This window comes from Sminthopsis crassicaudata, chromosome 2 (assembly GCF_048593235.1).
Source record: "Sminthopsis crassicaudata isolate SCR6 chromosome 2, ASM4859323v1, whole genome shotgun sequence".
NCBI classification, from domain to species: domain Eukaryota; kingdom Metazoa; phylum Chordata; class Mammalia; order Dasyuromorphia; family Dasyuridae; genus Sminthopsis; species Sminthopsis crassicaudata.
This window is the reverse complement of record NC_133618.1, coordinates 615,017,801-615,040,098: the sequence shown is the minus strand read 5'-3', so window position 1 is coordinate 615,040,098 and position 22,298 is coordinate 615,017,801. Positions and strand designations below refer to the sequence as shown.

General features: G+C 34.2%; 1 protein-coding gene across 1 annotated transcript in view; it reads left to right on the top strand.

Annotated features, from left to right (window-relative positions):
- Positions 1–22,298, top strand: part of WDFY4 (WDFY family member 4) — a gene marked incomplete in the record, with an annotated part of 362,592 nt that overhangs the window by 134,317 nt on the left and 205,977 nt on the right. The window contains 9 exon segments of the mRNA XM_074296119.1: positions 319–524; positions 1,546–1,715; positions 3,955–4,080; positions 4,957–5,121; positions 9,959–10,156; positions 12,500–12,617; positions 15,063–15,214; positions 16,085–16,323; positions 21,054–21,175. Coding sequence (XP_074152220.1) covers positions 319–524; positions 1,546–1,715; positions 3,955–4,080; positions 4,957–5,121; positions 9,959–10,156; positions 12,500–12,617; positions 15,063–15,214; positions 16,085–16,323; positions 21,054–21,175 — 1,496 coding nt within the window.

Sequence of the window (22,298 nt, the reverse complement as noted above, 5' to 3'; positions counted from 1 at the left end):
TACACAGTATTTTGGTACAGTATGTATTTAAATTAAAATAATTAATAGATTTGGAACGGGGCTAGACCTTTGATTTTACTGAATTAGGAAATTCCTGGATGTATAAATCTCCTTAATCAGTATAGGTGGACAACTTTTCTGTAACTTAACCTTTTAAAAAAGTTTACTTAGTGAGTTGATATGAAAAAGGTTAAACAGCCAGTAAATGTTAAAGACAAGACAAATTAAAGCCCTGAGATCAGCTTTCTAATCATTATACCATGCTGAATACAAAAATTTAAAAAATCATTATTTTTGCTTAAATTCATCTTTCCACAGATCACAGGAAGAAATGTTTCTAAGCCTGGGACCTGATTGGTTTTTGTTATTCGTCCAAGATCATCTGCATCCAAGTACAGTGGTTTTAGGAATTAAATTGCTATTGCACTTTTTGCACAACCCAACTCTAAGGGCCCGGTTTAAAGATGGATTATCCGGAGGAGCCTGGGTGGAAAACAGCATTTTGGGAGTGGATATTCTGATGGGTGAGTTCAAAACAAAGAATTTTAAAGGAATATTTTAAATATATACATGAATATATATGTATTATTCCCAACTTTTATATGTAAGAGGAAACATAGTATATATTAATGTGTCAGACTTGGAATTAGAGTTGGGTCCAATCCTATCTCTGATATTTGACAGATATATGACCATCTGCATATTACTGAACCTCTCAGTCTCAGTTTTTTCATTTGTAAAATGAGAATAAACATCACAGTAGCATCTAATTCATCGGGTTATTGTAAACCTTAAATAAAATAATGTTTGTAAAGTGTTTTACAAATCTTAATTTATTGCTGTTCAGTCATTTTCAGTTATGTCTGACTCTTCATGACCACATTTGGGGTATCCTTGGCAAAGATACTAGAGTGGGTTGCCATTTCCTTTTCCAGATCATTTTACAAATGAAGAAATGAGGCAAACAGGGTTAAGTGACTTGCCTAGGGGCACTCAACTAGTAAGTGCCTGAGGCTATTTGAACTCAGGAAGATAAATCTTCTTGATTCCATGCCTGGAAATAATCCATTGTGTCCCATCTAGCTGTTATTAGCACATTTTCTTTCTAGTATAGCCTGTTGATTTCAAGCAACTCCTTTGAAAATACTCGGTATTAATTTAGACATGGCAGACAAGGAGTGGCTTTCAAATAATATGCCTTAAGAGGATCCCTGCTTCTTCATGGTGTAGCTGTTTTGTATTTGTCTTTGTCTTCCCAGCATCTAGCCCAGTTCCTGACACATGGTGGGTACCTAATAAATATTGATTCGAACTGAAAGTAATCACATCACATTTGTAAATGCATCATCACCATCATCATCCATTGAAGAAACATTGGGTTTCTTAGTATGTACTCATTTTTATCCATCATGTATTATTAGGCAAATGACTGGTGTAGTGAATATTCTTGACGCAAACTTATTATCGACACCGGTTACATTTGTACTAATTGATTTTGACCAAAAATCATTTTTGATCACATATTTTCTTCTCCACTGTTTTTAGACAATTTAAAAAATCAATCTCCAATGACCGATTATGGTTCCTGCTTAATTTGTGGTTTTCAAATATTACCTACATTTCTTATCCATCATATTCACGTTCCTGAAGTCTACCTCCTTGTATCTAGCTTCTTCCTTCAGACTCCATTGAGTGAAGTGACTATAGAATCCAAGGTAAGTTCTTGAAATGCTTCCAATGCTGGAGAGGTGCACTTTATTTTTGCTTTGTGATGTTAAAGGGAAAAGGAAGGAACAAAACTCACAAATAAATGATAGAAAAGCAGTTTCATCAGTATTTTCGAAGGAGATCTCTTATCGTGTTAGCTATTAAATTTAAAAATCATATCATTTTGAAATGATTATTCCTGCCATATTAAGAGGTTTTAAACAAAATGTGTTTGGCTGTCCATGACTTCTAGTCCTGAAGACTGATTGTTGGCTGTAGCTCAATCTTTCGCTCACCATCTAACAATTCTGAAACACTGGATAGGGAAACTGTTCCTTATGTATTGATATCCTCAGCTGAAACTCACAATAAAAACTATTTGTAATTCCCATCCCCACAAACAGATTACTAGAGTCCTACCAGTTTAGCATGTACTAGCATTGAATCTTACTGTAAAATGATGTCTTGGAAGATTAAACAAAACAATTCACACTCTCACAGTCTCTCTTTTTAAAAATTAGATAATATTTTATTTTTTCAAATACTGCAAAGATAGTCCTCAGCATTCACCTTTGCAAAATTCCATGTCCTCAATTTTTCTCCCTCTCTCCTCTTCTCCCTCCTCCCCTAGAGAGCAAACAACCTGATATAGGCCAAAGATGCAAAATTCTTCTAAAATAGTCTTCGGTATTTGTTATGCTGTGCAAGAAAAATCAGACCAAAAGAGAAAAAAAAACATGAGAAAGAAAAAAATATTAAGCAAATAAATAAACAGCAGAAAAAGGGTGAAAATACTATGTTCCAATTCAGACCCACTCTTCATGCTCTCTCTCTGGATGTGAATAGCTCTCTCCATTACAAGTCTATTGACATTGCTTTGAATCATGTCATTCTTGAAAAGAACCAATTCCATCCCATAATTTTGTTGCTGTGTATAATGGCTCTCATAGGTCTCTCTTTAAAAGCATGAAGGGGTAGACATGTTAATCTTGCATTTGTCATGATGAGTAAATTTTGTTCAAAGATAGACATGCCATTTGTTACTCCTCTAAATGGGCATCAGCTCAGTCAGCTAACTACTTTACACAAGCTTTAACCACTTCTATGAGCAACTTAAATATATACCACAATCATACAAATAGAAGAAACATATAGAGGAGATGAGCAAGTTTAAGGTACATGAGAAGCTGTGGACACTAAGAGTGAACATTGGGGATAGGAAAAGAAGCTGTAACTTTCAAGGAAAGTACCACTGAAAAGAGACTATTCCTTCCCTGTGAGTAGGTAGTATTTAATTTATCGTATTCATATCCCCCACCTATAAGGTTCAAGCTTGTCATATAACAGGTGTGTAAAAAATAGAGAAGGGAAAAGAATAAGCATTTATATAGCACCTACTATCTACCAAGGCATATTAAGTACTTTTATTAATTTTAACTAATTTGATCCTCACAACAACTGTAGAAAGTAGGCCCTATTCTCCATTTCACATTAAGGGAACTAAGTAAACAGAGGTTAAGTGACAAGCCAAAAAATTGTTGGTTGATGGTGGTACAGATACCTCTCCCAGATTTCTCTTGGACTATTCCTGCTGTGAGTATTTAGGTTCCTAGTTAGGGCTTTTCTCCAAGGCATAATAACAATAGCAATAACTACAACAACAAATTACCTTCTGAAGACCAAAAATTTTCATCTACTATTTAATTACATTTGTTTTTCAAATTGTAAAATACATAAGTATCTTAATCCTAATTTCCAATGGTAGGAATACATTAGAAAAGTGGTTCTAGAGGCAGCTAGCTGTTGCAATGTATAAAGCACCAGCCCTGAAATTAGGAGGACTTGAGTTCAAATTTAAGCTCAGACACTTAACACTTCCTGACTGTGTGACCCTGGGCAAGTCACTTAATCCTAATTGCCTCAGGAAAAAAAAAAAAAGAACATTGTATCTCTTTCTGCTCCAATATGGAGAACTTTTAGACAAGGAAACTCGCTCTAATGGTGCAGGCTGGCCCATTCTCTATCACCTACAGTCATAGAAGTTTGCTTACAGGACAGAAAAGTTAAGTTCTTTATAGAGGGTCATACAGCCATTATGGGTCAAAGCCCACTATGGGGCTTGAACTTAAGTTTTCCTGGTTCAAATCCAGTTCTCTATGCTGATTCTCATAAATTACATATATATCATATTTATTATTTGTATAAATGTAAATTAAAACTAATTATAATTTCTCTTTTCTTTTGTAGACAAGTCTTAATGCCATGTTACAATGGTTATTACAGAACCACAACGGGGTGAATGCCCTTAAGTTTGGCTTATGCACAGAAGGTGCCCTGCTGCTATTAGAGATGATCAAAGCCATAATTAACCTGGTGAGTACTTGCTCCCATCAGCACCTCAAATTCAAAACATGTAGTTCCAAGTCTATCATAAGTTGGATAATTCTCTTACTTATCTTTTCCCACATGACCCTTTTTTAACTCAAACAGAAATTGCTTTTAGTTCAGGACATCATCACCTCTTACCTAGCTTGCCAATTGATCTTCTTGCCTTATGTCTGACCAATTCCGTTCATCCTCTGCATTATTGCTTAAGTAATTTTGCTTCAGTACAGATCGGACCAAATAACTCCCCTACTAAGTCAGCTTCCAAATGTCTTTAGAATGAATTATAAAGTCCTCTGTTTAACTTTTTATAATTTTTTTTTATAAAATCTGGCCCCAACTTACCTTTCCAGCCTTATTGGCCATTACTAATTCAACTAAGCTGACCTTTTCCTCATTCCCAATATTCTAGATCTTTTTTGTGCCTTAATATTGGCTGGAAAAGAATATGTTTGTTTCTGTTTAATCTCAAGGAACTGATATATTTTTCTGACTAATTATTATTAGTCATTAGTCATTAATTCTCATTTTCATTAGAGGAGTTTAATAAAAAAGCAAATTGTTAGTCAGTGAATGATTCATTTGAAGTAACTAAAAAGCTATAGAATCCTCATTTTTATCACTTGGAGAAATAAGGGAACATATTACTTATAATGTCACTGTTAAAATATGCTATGGCTAGACTGATCTCTAAACTAGTCCCTTCTTTCTCCAGGCATATACTTTGTTGGTATATTTGAGTTAGGCGTCTTTTCCAGAATCACAGAAAAGTAAAGGCAGATCAGAGGTCCAATTCTCCATCTTTCTTGTGAAGTAGTTGAATCAACTTACTCAGAGATGTGCCCTCATAAAATGTGTTCATAGCCTATCACAGGTTCAGAAGAAGATAATTGGAATGTAACCTACCCTGGCAATGTGATGGAGTTCCTTTGTCTGATATACCACAACTATCCTCAGGATTCTGTATGGAAGTCCTCCGACTTTCTCCAAGCCTTGGCTGCAATTCTCTTCCCTCCAGAAATTCCAAAGGTAAGAACTATTGAATACCTTCCCTAAAGCTTAAGGAGTGAACCCCACCTCATGATGAACTCTTACTGCTTGGTGTATATATATATATATATGGATATGGATATGGATGGATGGAGACGTGTATGTATATAAATGTCATTTATCTCCTCTAATCACTATCTTCTATAGCATAAGGATCATGTCTGGTTCTTTTTTTTTTTCCTATATCCATTTTTTCTATCTCTTATTTTATTTATACTGAATGTCTTGCATGTAGTATGTGTAGCAAGTATGATCTATCTCATTAAATGCTCACAGAGCTACACCTGGAAGATCTACTCCTCAGGGTTCAGGGTTACCTTTCTGGATTTGGGGATGTTTCTTCTCTACTGCTATTAGCTTGAGTTATGACCAGGTTTGTTTTTGCCACTTTTAGTTGCCAAGGACTATGACCTCAGTTGAATTTATTCACTTAACATCAATTAACTTTTAGAAAAGGATATTTACTTTGAAAATATAGCAACAACAAAAGGAATAATAGTTCCTCTCAGAACTTCAGGAGCACGTTTTCCCATATTCCATCCTGGTCACTGGGGAGAATGGGCTCAAACTCCACTCAGTTTCTACATAGCATGTTCTCACAAAATTCAACTCTAAATGCAGCATTGCCTCTGGATTAGCTAGTTAAGAAACATTTATTAATCACTTTCTATATACTAGACACTATTCTAAGCAATAGGAATACAAATACAAGACAAAAGAAAGATAATTCCTGCCCTCGGGAAAATTACATTCTATTTAGGAAAGATAACGCATAAAAAAAGAACTGAAAAGTGGGAAGAGATCATGGGGAGGGTGGAAGATGTTCCTTCAAGAACATGGTGTTTAAGTTTAGAGAATGAGGGATGAAGGGCTTGGGCTTTTTTTCAAAATGGAGATTTATGAAAGAAATTACTAACAGAACAAAAGACCCACAGGAGCAGAATCAGGAGGTAGGTAAGGTCTAGTCTGTAGTTGAAATAATCAGTTAGCTAATCCAGGTTCTTCCCTAAAGAGTCCTAGTCTCTCTTAGGCTGGATCTCAAAAATCATGCTTGAAGGTAAATTCTTTCTCCTTGGAGCATTAATTCTGGACTGACTACAATACCTGGATACCAGGAATTTTTTCTTTTAAATTTATGAGGTCAAAGTCACCTAACATGGAAAGAATCAAATGAAGTGACCAAAAATGCAGGTCCATTTCAAAGGGCCACATCTTGGTTGTGGTTGTAAGGTCCCAATGCATCTTTCACTGATACTGTTAATGAAAGAGTCAAGGAGCTCCACCAAGAATAAGCATCCAAAGCTAATACAGCTGAGATTCTGATAACTAATTCCTCTTTAAGGGCATCCTCAGTTTCAAGTCTGGAACCAATCAAATTGGTCTCCATTAGCCATATGGTTCGCAGACCAGGAATCAGTTACAGAAGGTCTGCCCATGCTCTAATATCTCCCCAAGGCACTTCTATTACACAATTTCATGACTTTCCCAGAAACAAGCTGTCTCACATGAGGATTTTACATCAACCCAGCACATTGTTGCATTCATCTAACACACAAATATTCAGTAAGATCTTTTTGAGTTATATAATGTTTATTAAATGATAGAATCAATAAGCAAAAGATCCTTAGATTTTTGAGTTGACTTTAAAAAGATAATTTAAAGTTTGTCAAATTCTCTATTTAATTTAAAATAAAAAACAAAGAACTATTTGCATTGGCCTAAGGAAAGATGTCTTCACGATAGTTCATGTAGGAAAAAAAAGACAGATTTTTTTAAGTTATGAGAAGTTTAATATAAACCAATCAACAATGTAACATGGTAATATTGATTATTAATTTTAGTAAGAATTAATTGTACATGAATGAAGGAAGTCATAGTGCTAGCGCTCTCTCTTGGGCAAATCATATTTGAAATATTTTGTTCGGTCCCTAGAGCCATATTTTGATAAATTAGAATATAATCAAGAATATGAGGGACCAAGAATCCTTATTTTATGAGAAAAATTAGAGTAGCTGGGAATGTTTAGCTTAGAAAGGGAAGATAGGTGTGTAGAGGGGAAGAGTGTCTCCAAATATGTTATAGGCTGGTATGTGGAAAAGGGATAACAGTAAGGCTGTGTAGCTTTATAACTAAGACCAATGGATAGAAGTTATAAAAAGGCAATTTTCTATAATACATAAGGGGAAATAAATACATACACATGTGAGTGTGAATAAAAATGTGTGTGCATTTTATATCTATAATTAAAAGTCTCCAAAAACAGAGTAAGAATAAGAATGGGATAGTCTGATTGAAGGGATGATGGGTTTTTTTTATATCTGGAAGCATTGTAGGAGAGAGTGGAGGGTCATTTGACATGAATGTTGCAGAGGAGATTACTGTACTCTCCTCCTAGCCAATATCCCCTCCCCCATCTCTAATCTTCTCTGCAAAAAAGTAAAATGACAATTTTTTTTCTTTTAAGGAAAATAAACACAGAAAATAAGTAAATTACTCCAAAACTTTGGGGTTATACTTTTTTTTTATTTCTTGGTTAAGATAGACCCATATCTTTCAGCAACTTATAGAAGCTACATTATTTGGTCAACTTTCAGAATGGTAAAAATGAGAAATATGATAGTAAATCAAGTCTTTAAAGACTTACATGTCTTAGAAAAAGAATGCAGTAATTATAGGAAATGGAAACGTATTCCTGAAAGCATAAAGTCTTTCTATTCTTACAAATGCATGGTACAAATATTTTCCCATTAATTTCTCCCTTTTTGTCCCCTGAATTGGCTGTGTTGAGTGTAATGTTGGAAGCATAGATGGGGAAATGGAGGCGTGGGGAAGATAAGTTCTTATGGGTCCAAGATATGAATTCCAGAGTATTAGGTATGGATTTGGAGCTGAGCAGTACAAAAATGGAGTCTGGTATCAAAGAAAAGAAAACAAAGATCATATTTTGCTTAAATGATTATGAAAATATGCTTGTGACCTAGATTGAGGTAAAGCAAGAATCAAGGAATGAACAAGACCAGAAGTTGAGAATTCCCCATTTTCCCTTGTTTTGTTCCACATGGGTTTTTATTCATAGAAAATGGGGCACACACTGTAATACACAATCTCAGCATAACATTTTTGATACTTAACCAAATGAATCTAATTATTTGCTGTGAAATTATACAGTAAGCTTTTCAATCAGGCTCTAGAACAGTAATTAATCCAATCACTAACTCCCTGGTGTCATTGAATTAATTTTATGAATTAAGAAAAAAAACTAATTAATTTTATGAATAGGCAAGAGACATTTTGAGGGTTGATCTCATTGGAAGGAGGTTTCAGTAGTTGGTGGAAAAAGGATCTGGGAGTGATGAAATATACTTCTAATTGAATAATACCACTAATTCCACTTGTGAATTGGTTATTTTTATCATTTGAAGACACTGCAAAGTTGAAGCAAAAGAGCCTTCCACATTTATCTCCCAGTGATGTTTGAGGATAAGCAAGGTTTTATGAAAATATCTTTTAAAGCTTATAATGCCAGACTCATGATTCGTCAGCTAATAGTGCTGAGGATTTGTACTCTAGTATACTAGAATCTCTTGTGATAGAACACAGGAAATGCAGTTTGAAGTTTCTCATCCTAGCTATATGACTTCCTTCACTGAAACATGAAATGACATGTAAAATACTCTACCACTAAAAAACTCTTAATTCAACTAAAAGTTTGATATTTCTAATCCAGATCTGATGATGGTGGCTTTCCCCTTGCTCCCCTTTTTCCTCCTGGACAAAAGACAAAATTTACATCCCAGCATTTAAATCCTTCTATAAGAGGAACTGAGTTTGAATTTTAGTTCTGCCCCCTATTATCTGTGTGATTTGGGGTGAGTCTCATCATTTGGGCATGTTAATTTCTTCATCTATAAATGGTCTATAGAGACCATTTGATTCAATGGTCTCTAAGGTTTCTCCCAGTTGTAAGTACATGGTTCTGTGGTATCTAATCTGGCTCCTACATATCTTCTCAAGTTTATTTCATATAACTACTTTTTCTTTAAAAGCTTTTTTATTTTCAAAACATACGCATAAATAATTTTTAACACTGACTCTTGCATAGCTTTGTGTTTCAGGTTTTCCCCTTCTTGCCACCACCTCCTCCCCTAGATGGCAAGCAATCCAATATGTATTATATATGTTAAATCTAATATGTGTAAATGAATTTATATAATTCTCTTGCTGCACAAGAAAAATCAGATCAAAAAGGAAAGAAAATGAGTAAGAAAACAAAATGCAAGTGAACAACATCAAATAGAATGAGAATGTAATATTCTGGTTCACATTTAGTTCCCACTATCCTTTGGATGTAAATGACTCTCTTCATCACAAGATCATTAGAACTGGTATCAAGCATCTCATTGCATATAACTCCTTTTTCACACACTCTCCATTCCAGGCAAATTATCCTGATGGATATTCCTCATACATGACACTGAATCTGCCACTTGAATTTGCATAGGTGGCCCAACATGTCTGGAATTGAACTTTGGTCCATATCTTCAGTGTGAAGTGTCTACTTTCCTTTAAAGAAAAACTCAGGGATCCTATCCTGTCTGAGATCTTTCTGATTTCCCCTGGTGTTAATTCTCTTTTTTTTCCAATAACTTGCTAAAACTTTATACATATTCTATCACCTGGTAGAACATATGTCCTTGAAGAGAGAGGACTTTTTGTTTATGTCTTTTATATTCCAAGTTACTAAGACCTTCCTTAAATAAAGAATGCATTTTTGGAAAATTAGAATGAATGGAAAATTGTTTTTTCCCCTGAATAGAGAAGAAGTGACTCCTCAAGGAGTGACAATGTCTTTTTGACTGCTGCTGAAGGACAGAACAGTGTGGAGTCTCCTACCAGTCCTTCTATTCACCCGGCCAGAAAACAAGTTTCTGATTTCTTGAAGCTCCTTCTTATGGAGATCTTGCTCTGCACTCCAACACAAAAACAACTGCATCCATTGGACTTCCTTCTTGAGGTTGGTTTCTATGGCAGTTCTGGATGGGCTTGAATATTCAGTCATTCAAAGGACTGAGGCAAAAGTTGGAGTCTAGTGAGTGGGCTAGTGGGGAAGAGGATTTCCTGAAGGATCAAGATTCTAGAAAAGTACTGAACCTTTGTCCTTTGCCAAGGATATGAAAAATCTTTGAGCTTCATATGGAAACTATGGTTTTAATGTGAAATGAACTTGAAATGATAAGTTGAACAGTAAATATAATGGAGTTGAACTTCGTTTTTTTTCCTTTATGATGACATGGATAAAAAAGCTCTCAAGTTTCCCCTAAAAAAATCACATGAGTAAATAATTTCCTGAAATAAATCCATGAATAATTCAATTTTGGGAAGAAAGTAATCACAGCATCAATTTGAACAGGAGTGATTTAGGAGCAAATAGAATTTGAACAAAAAGTGGTTTAGAAAATAATAAATTCATTTGTTAGTATGGCTCTAAACAATGACAAATAGGATTTTGACTTTAAAAGACACTCAACTCCCAGTGATTCTTAGTGAAAGCTCTGGTTATTGTATAAAAAGTACATTGTTAGTGTATTTGGCACCAGAAGATCTGGGTTCTAATTTCAGCTCTGCTTTCCCTCACAAACACCTGTACTATACTAACTGACTGAGTCAAACAACTTCTTTATGCTTCATTTTCCTCATTTGTGAAAATGGAACTTAAATTTATATTATATATATATATATATTATATAACATAAATATAAAAAATATATATATAATATAAATTTAGCATTTAAATGTCTCTATGTTGTGCCAGGTACTATGCTAAACACTTTACAAATATTATCTCATTTGATCTTCATAACATCCCTGGCTGGTAGGAACTTTTATTATCTTTATTTTACAATGAGAAAACTTAGGCAAGCAGAGATTAAGTGAGTTTCCAACATTACACATCTGGTATGTGTCTGAGGTGGGATTTGAACTCAGGTCTTCCTGATTTCCATTCTAGTACCATCTAGCTAGCTGTTCAAAGCAAGCACTTGTTGATTTAAGTCTCTTGCAACTCAGTAAATTTCTGAGTAAATAGTTCACTCTTTTTTTTCAGTACAATAATCCTCTTAAGATATAGAGTGGATATATTTCCTTCTAGTGGGGCTCAAATGATAGTACATATAAAAGTACTATCAATATCAAGTATAAAGTAGCATAATATAAGGGAAAATTAATATTAATTATCAAGTTTTTTCTTATTACTTTTGTTGCAAGCTTTACTGATATTGCTGTCAGATTTGAGAGGGTCTTTGAATAGGCAAAAATTATCAATACCTATACTTGGCAAACAGTGGATTTTCACCAAATAATGGTGGTGATGTGTAATTCATTATTAAGAGTCTGGCCTAAGAGATATACATACTTCTACATCTATATCATATCTGTATCTATTTCTACATCTACATCTACATCCATACACATTTCTATTCCAGTAAAGAGGACTCATTCCTAGAACTTGAGATAGAGCTGCTCCAATAAAATAAGTCTCCCCCAGTAGCAAACATATTAAATCTCATTTGGACCACAAGCTAGGATAACGATTTCCTTGATCATCAGGGTTTAGACTGAAGTTGTTATTGACTTTGGAAGACACTGGTACTCTTGGGTGTATTTGAAACACAAGAACAATGACCCTTACTAGGAAATGAAATGAAATCTCTTTTTTTTCTGAAAAGGGCAAATGACTCCATATGATCATCATTCATCTATTCATGGAATCTTAGATTCAGAGTTAGGACAGATCTCAGACTTGACCTAGTCTGATCTGTAGACGAAGCAGGTATCAAACAGTTGACAATTCTTGTCTTCTCAAATACCTACAGAAATGGGACCCACCTATACCTAGACAGCTCATTTCATTTTTGTACAGCTTTAATAATTAGGAAGCATTTCCTTACATTATACAAAAAACTTGGTTTTTTAAAAATATATTCCATTCATTGTTTCCAGCTGAATCAACAAGGGCTGAGCAGAAAAATATAGCCCTTTTTCAACATGATCCTCCTTCAATTATTTGAATTGAAGCTCTCTATACTAGGGTTTCTTAAACTTTTTCCAGTTGCACCTTTTTGCCCAAGAAATTTTTTCATGACCCATGATATATAGGTACATAACATAGATATATAAATGAAACATTTCTTGATAATAAATCATAATTTCATTACCCCCACAGTTATGAAACCCCATACAGAGTCATGAACCACAGTTTAAGAAGCTGGAGTCCAAGCCATCTTTTTTAAGATTATATACATTTTCAGTAAGCACGGAATTTTTTCTCATTGTCACAGTAAATATGTCATGATTTCAGGCTTCTCCAGAGAACACAACAAACCAACAGAAACGACGCTTTCAATCTGAGATCCTGCTTTCTGCTATGGGTGTATTTCACATTCTAAGTGAAGGCTGCTGTACTATAAGTTCTGATGGTGAGTGGGGGGGGGGGAATGAATCCTGATTTCTATTCATTTAATTTATTTGTCAATGTGAAAGATTTGATGCTGTAGAAGAGACAGTGAATTATTCCTTGTCAGTGATACAAGAATGAGGTAGAAAAAAATACTCCATTTGGCAAAATAGACATGGAGCAGATCACTGTCCACTACACAAGACTTGCCTATCCGAAATGTAAATATGCTGTTGGAGATTATGGCAACAGAGGAAAATAGGATTGCAAGTTTCCTACGTGAACATAGGGACACAGGTTGATCTATTGTGGAAAACCTAATATGTCTACAAAAGGTTCAGACTTATAGCTTAATCACCTATGTTACTTTCTTGTGGCTAAGATATTCAGATTTTCGGACTAGACAGACCTTCCCTCCTTTTTCTTTACTACTTTTCTTTATATTCCATGTTACAAGAGTGAATTTTCTGATGTTTATTTACAAGGAAAAAAGTGATCACACAAATTTAGAAATAATGCAAGTATTGAAGTATTTGGAAGTATTCACTCTTAAGCTACGAGGCACCTAAACTTTCCAACACAAGATTTAAAGTTCACCAAATTGAAGGTTAACCATGAGCTCCTTAGTAGTTTTCACATTTTAATTGGCTTTGTATATTCTGATTATACCAGAATACAAGTGATTAAGCTTGTCGATAGTCTTTCTGAATTCATATTGTAGATAGTCTTTCTGGACTCATTCTTGTTGATATTAGCAAATTTAAATAGGAACAAATTTCTGTAACTATATATTAAATTTAAATATTGCAAATTTATTTTATTTTTAATGTATTTTTTATTTTGTTAACCATATCCCAATTAACATTTAATCTGGTTCTGATGTTATTGGTGAGAGGGAACATGTGATCTGCCCCACTTCTAATTGATACCTCTAGTTTGGGGCAGTTTAACCTTGGCATAAATTCAACACTCAAAATGACTTTAAGCCCAGAAGGATAAATTTATATTGCAGGCCTATATTGATCACTTATTTTCTGAATCCTGTGTAATGTATCAAATTAATCTGGATTATCTTCCAGAACATGTAAGAGGACCAGTTTGTTCCCCGATTAGAATAAGACAAACTTTGCCCTTATCCAGTCTGCATATCTGAACCTTACTTTTAGTCAGGTTCCCAGAAGACTGATGGAAAGTTTTGGGAAAGTCAGCCAGACTTGATCTCTAACTCACGGAAGCTCCTAGGACCTCAGCATCTATTAGCTATCAACTTATATGAAGGTTTGACTGCTTGCAGTATGAGTAACAGGTTGTCAGTCAAAAGGCCTGGTACTCTTCCTCACCATGCACATAGTGAATCCCATAGCCTTATGGATAGGATTGCCATTCTTGTTCTGTACATATTCAATTTTCTGCTGGTTCTTGTTACAACCCACGTATCTTGAACTTTATTGGATATACATGAATAAATAGAGTTTTTAATTTGGGAAATCTTGAACTTCCAAACATCTCTGCTATCTATAGATTGAAAGGTTTATGGACTTGATGAAAAGACATAATGCATAACTCATATGCTCCAGAGAGTACAGGAGACTGTCATTAATATAACTTCAAGTTCTTCAAATATATACCATTTTACAGAGCCCCTGCAAATGGGAGATGGATTTCATAAACCATTGACCTTGAAGATGTAGCTATATGACAGTTTTAGAATTATAAAAGAACCTTCAGGTCATCTAGTCCAATACGATCATTTTACAAATGAGAAAAAAGGACCTACATAAATCATATATGTTTTATGTGAATTCATACAACTAATAAATCATTGACCCAACAACCAATTTCAGTTTTTCTAATTCTAAATCTAGCACTCTTTCTTATTGTAGATAATAGGTCTCCAATAGTCTTAAGCAGAAAAATCTCTTGTCTGTAGCTCACTCTGAAAAAATCTCATCATTTGACTTTATACCAGTAAAGGAGTAAAAGTTTATACCAGTAAATTTTTATTAAACAAGCCTCTCTGTTCAAACTATTGTATTTGAAGCAAATTTAACACTTTCTTTGGCTTCTTATCTTATGAAACTCCAAATTCTTTAACAAAAAGATGGAGGAAACATAGCCAGGCAATTTTTTTTTTCTTGAAAAGGTCTGGGAGTTTTAATTAATAGTGAAATATTACAGCCAAAATGATTAGTTCACTTCTGGGCTGTTTTAAGAATGTTATATCCAGATCTATCCTGATCTACTATTTCTAATGTAGTTTTGCTCTATCCTCACCCTTCTACAACTACTTTATATTGATTTTGCTTAGTTACATATATTTATTTTCTCTTCTCATCTGTTTTACCAATAGAATGTAAGGTCCTTGAGAGTTGGCTTTGTGTCCTCAGTGCCTGACAGATAGTAAATACTTAATAAAAGCTTATTAAATGACTGTTTTCTACATTAAAATACGCCTTTACCCCCATAGGGACTAGAGAGTCACAACAGAGTTCAGAATCAACTCCTTCATTAGCAAACCTTTCCTACTTGACACAGAAACTGGTTGAAAAACTCTACAGTGGAATGTTTATTGCAGACCCCAAAGAAATCCTTCTATTTATCACAGAGCAGATCATGGTGGTATGTACCCTAAACACATTTGTCTAATTATCATAATATTCTGTTAATATTTTTCAAAGTAACTGTTTGATACCATATAATCAAAGTATTATGCTATCATTTATTTCATTTGGCCAGACTTGATTTACCCTCTCTGAAATAGAGTTACAAAAAGATGATGATTTTATACACATATATTATTACTTTCTATCTCCACATGAGATCAGATTTTTTTATGAACTGAAATTCATTCCTAAATGAAAGTCACAGAATCATATAATCTAAACATTGGAGGGTTCCTCAGGGATCAGACTGAATCCCACTCCCCCCAAATCTATTCCAAATTATTAGTTAAAGTTGACATGTATTGTTATGGAAGTATGTTTTGTAAGACTTTACATATATAATCTGCATCAAATTGCTTGCTTTCTCGGGGTGAAGAGGGCATGGAGGGAGGAAGACAATTTAGGGAAGAGGAAAAAAATTATATGATAACTTTATCATATATTTAAAAGGAATAGTAAGTTATACATAATAAATTTGTAATTTCCTGTACAATCATCTTTTTTTATTTTTCCATTCTATTATATTATGGAAATGATTCTTTTATTTTTTAAGTTCAGAATAAAATAAATAAAAAAATTTAAAAGATTGTTAAAATATTTATTGAAAAAAATAAAATTTTAAAAGTATTAAGTACTTAATATTTGCAAAGCATTGTGCTTGTAGTAGACATTAAGAATCTATAAAAAACACTTTTAGCCATCAAATTGCTCTATCAAGTTTTGGATTTTAGGGATGGGATAAATACATATACAAGAAATCAAATACAACAGAATTTGAGGAAGAAAAGAATACTAATAGGTATTATTTTTGCTTTTGATTTTACAGATCATTGAGAGTGCTTTATCTCACAAGGAAGCTCTTCTTGGTGTCTTATACAGCAGCTTAAATAGAGTTATTTTATATTGCCTGTCTAAACCCCAGCAGTCACTTTCTGAATGCCTTGGTCTACTAAGTATTTTGAACTTCCTTCAAGAGCAATGGGATATCATCTTTGCAACATACAATTCAAATATGACATTTGTCATCTGCTTCATGCACTGTCTTTTTCATATTCATGCAAGAAGGTAAAAGTATAGCCTAATAAATAGGGACTGTGGGGAGAAAATAGTTTTGGTATTTAGGATTGTAGGTGAAAATAATTTTTGATCATCTGTCCAAGTCACATGCAATATTTTGCTAAATGTTATCATGGTATAAATAGATAGATAGATAGATAGATAGATAGATAGATAGATAGATAGATAGAGATATCTTTTATATTTTCTAGTGTTTAAAATTGTTTCTTCTTTGTATAGTTCTATTAATGGAGAGTTAGCTGAATGCCTTCACTTCAGTGGATCATAAATATCTAATGATGTCCTTTTGAGATTTTATTTAATCTTTAGTCATTTTAGTTCTATTATTGATGTTTGGATCCCATACATTAATTTCACCTCTAAAACTCAGCATTCTTTATAGCATTTAACTTTAGAATTTTTGCCAAAAAAAGAGCAATTTTCTACTATATATTTCATCCAAATGATTTAATGAAATTCTTCTGTAATGTTCCAAAGCTAATATTTTTCCATCTGTCCATCTTCATATCTGTCCATCTCTCTATTTCTCCCTCCTCCTCTCATATTTCTGTTATTTCTTACTCTCCAATATTCATGTGAGAAGAGTCTGGATCCAAAACTAAAAAGTCACTTTAAAAGCATATAGTTTAATTCTTTAATTTTATAGTTGAGAAAGTTTGGTCCCAGAGAGGATCAATTATTTATTTCAGGTCATAGGGATAGTAACAGACAGAACTAAGGTCCAGACGCAGGTCTTGTGTCCTCAAATTAAGTGCTCTTCCCATTATTTGTGTGATGCCTGCCATTATAATACTTAGATCTTGTGTGACCTTCATAAATCATAGTTTATGGAAACAATTTAAGTTTGAGAGAGAATTGAGGAGTTAACTTTTTATACCATTGTATGTTTGTATGTAAGCCATTAGTCTTATGCCAAGTCAAATGCTAGCTTGGTCTCCTTACATGAAACGTTTTCTTCATTTAGAAAAGATTGTCAGTCAGTGAGCACTTATTATTTCTTTTGTACCAGACAGAATGGTAAGCACTGGGGATATAAAAAAGGAAAAAATAATTCTTGCCCTCAAGTAATTAGTAGTCTACTGGGGAAATAAGGAAAAAATGTGTGTGTGTGTGTGTGTGTGTGTGTGTGTGTGTATACACACACACACACACACACACACACACACAAATAAGCTATATTCAGGAAAAATAGGGAATAATTAAAAGCACAAAAGCATTGGAATTAAAAAAGATTGGGAAAGGACTAGAGAAAATGATATTTTTTTACTGTGACTAGAGAAGGAAGGGAATAGAGATGAGGAAGAAAAGTGTTCTAATCAGTGGAAAAAGCCAGAGGAAATGTCTGGATCCAAGAAGTGGAATATCTTGTTTGTGGAACAGCAGAGTCCAATGTCAGTAGACGAGGAATATATGACAGGGAGTAAGGTGTAAGAAGACTGGAAAGATGACCAGAGAGGAATATTATGAAGGGTTTTCAGTGCCAAAAAGAATCTTGTATTTGGTCGAGTTTATGCAGTATGAGAATGACGTGGTTAGATCTGGTCCAAGGATTCTTTTTTATTTTTTTTAATTTTTTTTATAATATTATCCCTTGTATTCATTTTTCCAAATTATCCCCCCCTCCCTCTACTCCCCCCCCCATGACAGGCAATCCCATACATTTTACATGTGTTACAATATAACCTAGATACAATACATGTGTGTAAATACCATCTTCTTGTTGCACAATAAGCATTAGATTCCGAAGGTACAAGTAACCTGGGCAGACAGACAGTAGTGCTAACAATTTTCATTCCCCTCCCAGTGTTCCTTCTCTGGGTGTAGCTACCTCTGTCCATCATTGATCAACTGGAAGTGAGTTGGATCTTCTTTATGTTGAAGATTTCCACTTCCATCAGAATACATCCTCATACAGTATTGTTGTTGAAGTGTACAGCGATCTTCTGGTTCTGCTCATTTCACTCAGCAACATTTGATGTAAGTCTCTCCAAGCCTCTCTGTATTCCTCCTGCTGGTCATTTCTTACAGAGCAATAATATTCCATAACCTTCATATACCATAATTTATCCAACCATTCTCCAATTGATGGACATCCATTCATCTTCCAGTTTCTAGCTACAACAAAAAGAGCTGCCACAAACATTTTGGCACATACAGGTCCCTTTCCCCTCTTTAGTATTTCTTTGGGATATAAGCCCAATAGCAGCAATGCCGGGTCAAAGGGTATGCACAGTTTGATAACTTTTTGGGCATAGTTCCAGATTGCTCTCCAGAATGGCTGGATTCTTTCACAACTCCACCAGCAATGTATTAGTGTCCCAGTTTTCCCACATCCCCTCCTAGTCCAAGGATTCTAAAGAAAAATCACTTTGACAGAAAGATGGAGGATGGACTGAGGTAGGGAGAGAGTTGAGGCAGGCAGATCCACCAGGAGGCTATTGCAATAGTACTAGTGTGAGATGGGGAGGACCTGCTCCAAGGTGAGATCAGTATCAGAGAATAGAAAGAAGTCCCAAAGGTAAAATCAACAGTTTTTGGCAACATATTGGATATGGAGGGTAGGAAATGTGGAGTTAAGGATAATTCCTTGGTTTTGGGCCTAGAAGACTGAGAAGATGGCAGTATCCTTGATAGGGTATATCAGGAAGTTTGGAGGTTGTTTGGGAATTTGCAAAGGTAGATGAATGCTTTTCTTTCAGGGGACCACAAATATCTAATGATGTCTTTATGAGATTCCATTTAATATTTAATCATTCGGTTCTATTATCAATATTTTGGTTCCATGTAATAAGTATATTATTAATATATGAGCTCCACACATTCCATACATTAATATATTGATTCCATACATCTATCTAAGACTCAGTATTTTTCATATAATTTTACTTAAGAATTTTTGGCAAGTTAATAACAGGGAAGGATTAGGGAAGGATAATGAATTCCATTGGAATATGTTGAGTTTAAAATGTCTATTAGATATCCAATTCTAGATGTTTGAAAGGCAGTTGGAAATAAAAAACTGTTTATGAGCAGTGAGTTTGTAGCAGGATAGGTAGATCAGCATAGAGATGTCAATTAAATCCTTGGGAGCTGATGAGATCACCAAGTGAGGTAATATAGAGAGAAGACCCTCTAGATGTAAATGGCATTTCCCAAGCAGTTATATTGTCAAACAAGAATTAGAAACAATTGCCAGAAGTAAAATAGATAAATTTGATTATTTGAAAAAGAAAAACTTCTAAACAGCAGTTCAGATGGGAAAGTTGTCCAGTGGGAAAAAGTCTTTGTCTCAAATTTCTCTAATAAGGGTTTGATTTCCAAGATATAGAAGTAATAAATAAATACATACATATGTATGTGCAAAAATGCTGTTATGTTATATACAAAAAATATGTAAAGAGTGGGAGAAGAGAAAAGAACCCAGGAGAGATTGCTGGCATGAAACATAACTATAAATTTCTATGAGACTTTTTATGCAGTAAAATTTAATTGAAATATAATCACCTAGATTGTAAACTCTTAAAGTGTCTTGTATACAATTTATTGTTTTCTATGTCATTTTACCCCTTCTCAACCTTATAATGGGAGATTTAATAAGGTGGGGCACTTGGGGAAATGCTTTAGGTAGGAAATTTAGAGAGTAATGTTGGCAATATTTGAAGATATTATTTCCTCCCTCTTGTTCTTTCTCTGCCTGACCCCAATAGCCTCAATAGGAATGGGGAACCTTATTCTGGGCTTCATTTCTCTCCCCACAGTCAAACACGTGGTAGCCCTTTTAGTAGTGATACTGAAATATTCCAGTGTCCTGTAGGCTGTAGGATGGGCTTGTTTCCATAACATCTACTTGCCCAAAGCATAAAATTACTAATAATATCTCTGCCAAAGTGCTTAATACAATGTCCTTCATATAATAGGTCTTAGTAAATTAATGAAATCATTCTCACTGTATGAAGTTAATTTGGAAAAAGCCTTTAACTATGGGTTTAACTTGTGGATTTGTTTTTAAAGCAAAGATTCAGATTTTTTAAGGATCTAGATTTATAGTCTAGCTTGACATAGTTCTGTCATTTGCTTCTGTTGCACAGTTCTCCAGCTTGTGTGGTTAGCAAAATGGCCTTCCAACAAATATATTTCTTCCTTCTGAAAACAATAATAGAGGATCTCTTTGTGTGTTGGCATGTTTTCTCCTTACCTTTATCATTACACTTATTATTATTATTGTCATTGTTGTTATTTTAATGCTAGAAACTGAAAGGGCCTAATTAACATTGGGGAAAAACAAGGTTGGGTTTTTTCAATCCTTCAAAAGATATTCTTTTTTCTTTATGCTGTCTTTTAAAAAATTAGTTGTAATTAGGACTTTAGAAATTTCCATTGGCAATACATATCTTTAATTTCTGAGAAACTTTGAATCTAAGAACATTGTGTGTGGGGCATTGGGAAGTTAAAGTAGTAACACACAGTGAATAGTTATAAGAGATGGGTCTTGCACCCAGATTTTCTCACCTCAGAAATCAATACATAAACCTCTACAAGATTCTGCCTTTCAGAATCATTATTTAATTTAAATGGGCTAATTTTTCCAATTCAAAGTTTTGGGGGTTTTCTAGAAGTACATAAGTATTAATGGTGAAGTATATGAGGTATATAAATACTAATGTGAAACAACAGTAAAGAAACTGAGCTCTACTTGGGTAATCTCTTCTTGGCTCCAGTTATCCAGAGGGATTTGGACTAGAACCCAAACCAAGAGTGAGCCCTTATCACCAGGTCTTCCTTTCTCCATATGAAGACATGAGAGAGCCAGGCGAGGAAGGTCTTCCAAGTCTGAGTGATGGTAATGTATCTTATTTGTTATTTAATTTGCTGGAGATGAGAAGAAGAGGGGGAGGAAGGCAGAGCTGAGGGACATGATTTGTTAAGACTCTTATAATAGACACCTCATCTTTCCCTAGAATAAAAGATCAAAGACTTGAGAAAATTTTGAAAGAATAATAGAAGGAGACTTATGGGTGTCCAAAGATAAACACGGATTAGCTCTAAGAGAGGAGTAGACCAAACATGTCTGGTGCACAATGAAAAGTGAATAAATGATCTTAGTTCCTGGAAACCTTGTAAAATCTATTATCTTTGCCAAGAAAATCTCAAATGGGAAGAAGAGCTGGACACAATTGAAATGGCTGAATAATGCCATACATACATACATACATATACATATATATGATTATATATGTAATGTGGGTGGGTATTTGTTTCAGAGGGTAAGACAGATATAGTGGAAAAATGATGACAAAGTAATAAATAGTTATAGGGTCAATAAAACCATGCTTCAAATCTAGTTTCTGATTCTTACTAGCTATGAAACTTAGCCAAATCACTTAATTCTTCTGTGACTCAAATAATTCCCTAGAACATAGATACTGATTCATAGACAGTTTGCAATATCTATAGATGAAAGACATTACCATATTATCATCCCCCATGTAGACAAAATCATAGATAATTTTCATATTGTTTTATTTTGTTCAGTTTTTCAATCATGTTTGCCAGGTCTGTCTCCAGCTCATTTTACAGATGGGGAAACTAAGGTAAAAGGATTTCCCAAGGATCACCCAACTAGAAAGTATCTTAGGCTAGATTTGAATTCATGAAGATGAGTATTCCTGATTTTAAGCCAATGCTCTATCTACTGGTCCATTTAGATTCCCTTTTATAAGTGTAATAAATGTATATTGACATTTTTATTCTGCTTCATTCACTCTATGAAAAAATTTTCTTCGTGTTCATCATATTTGTAAATTATGATTTTGTGGTGATATCCTATTACATTACTACTTTACAATTTACTTCAGTCATTCTCTAGTCCTTGAGAATATAGATAATTTTTAGTTCTTTGATACTTCATACCAAGTCACATATTTTATGGGTAGGTATTTTTACTCTTCAATAATATCCTCAGA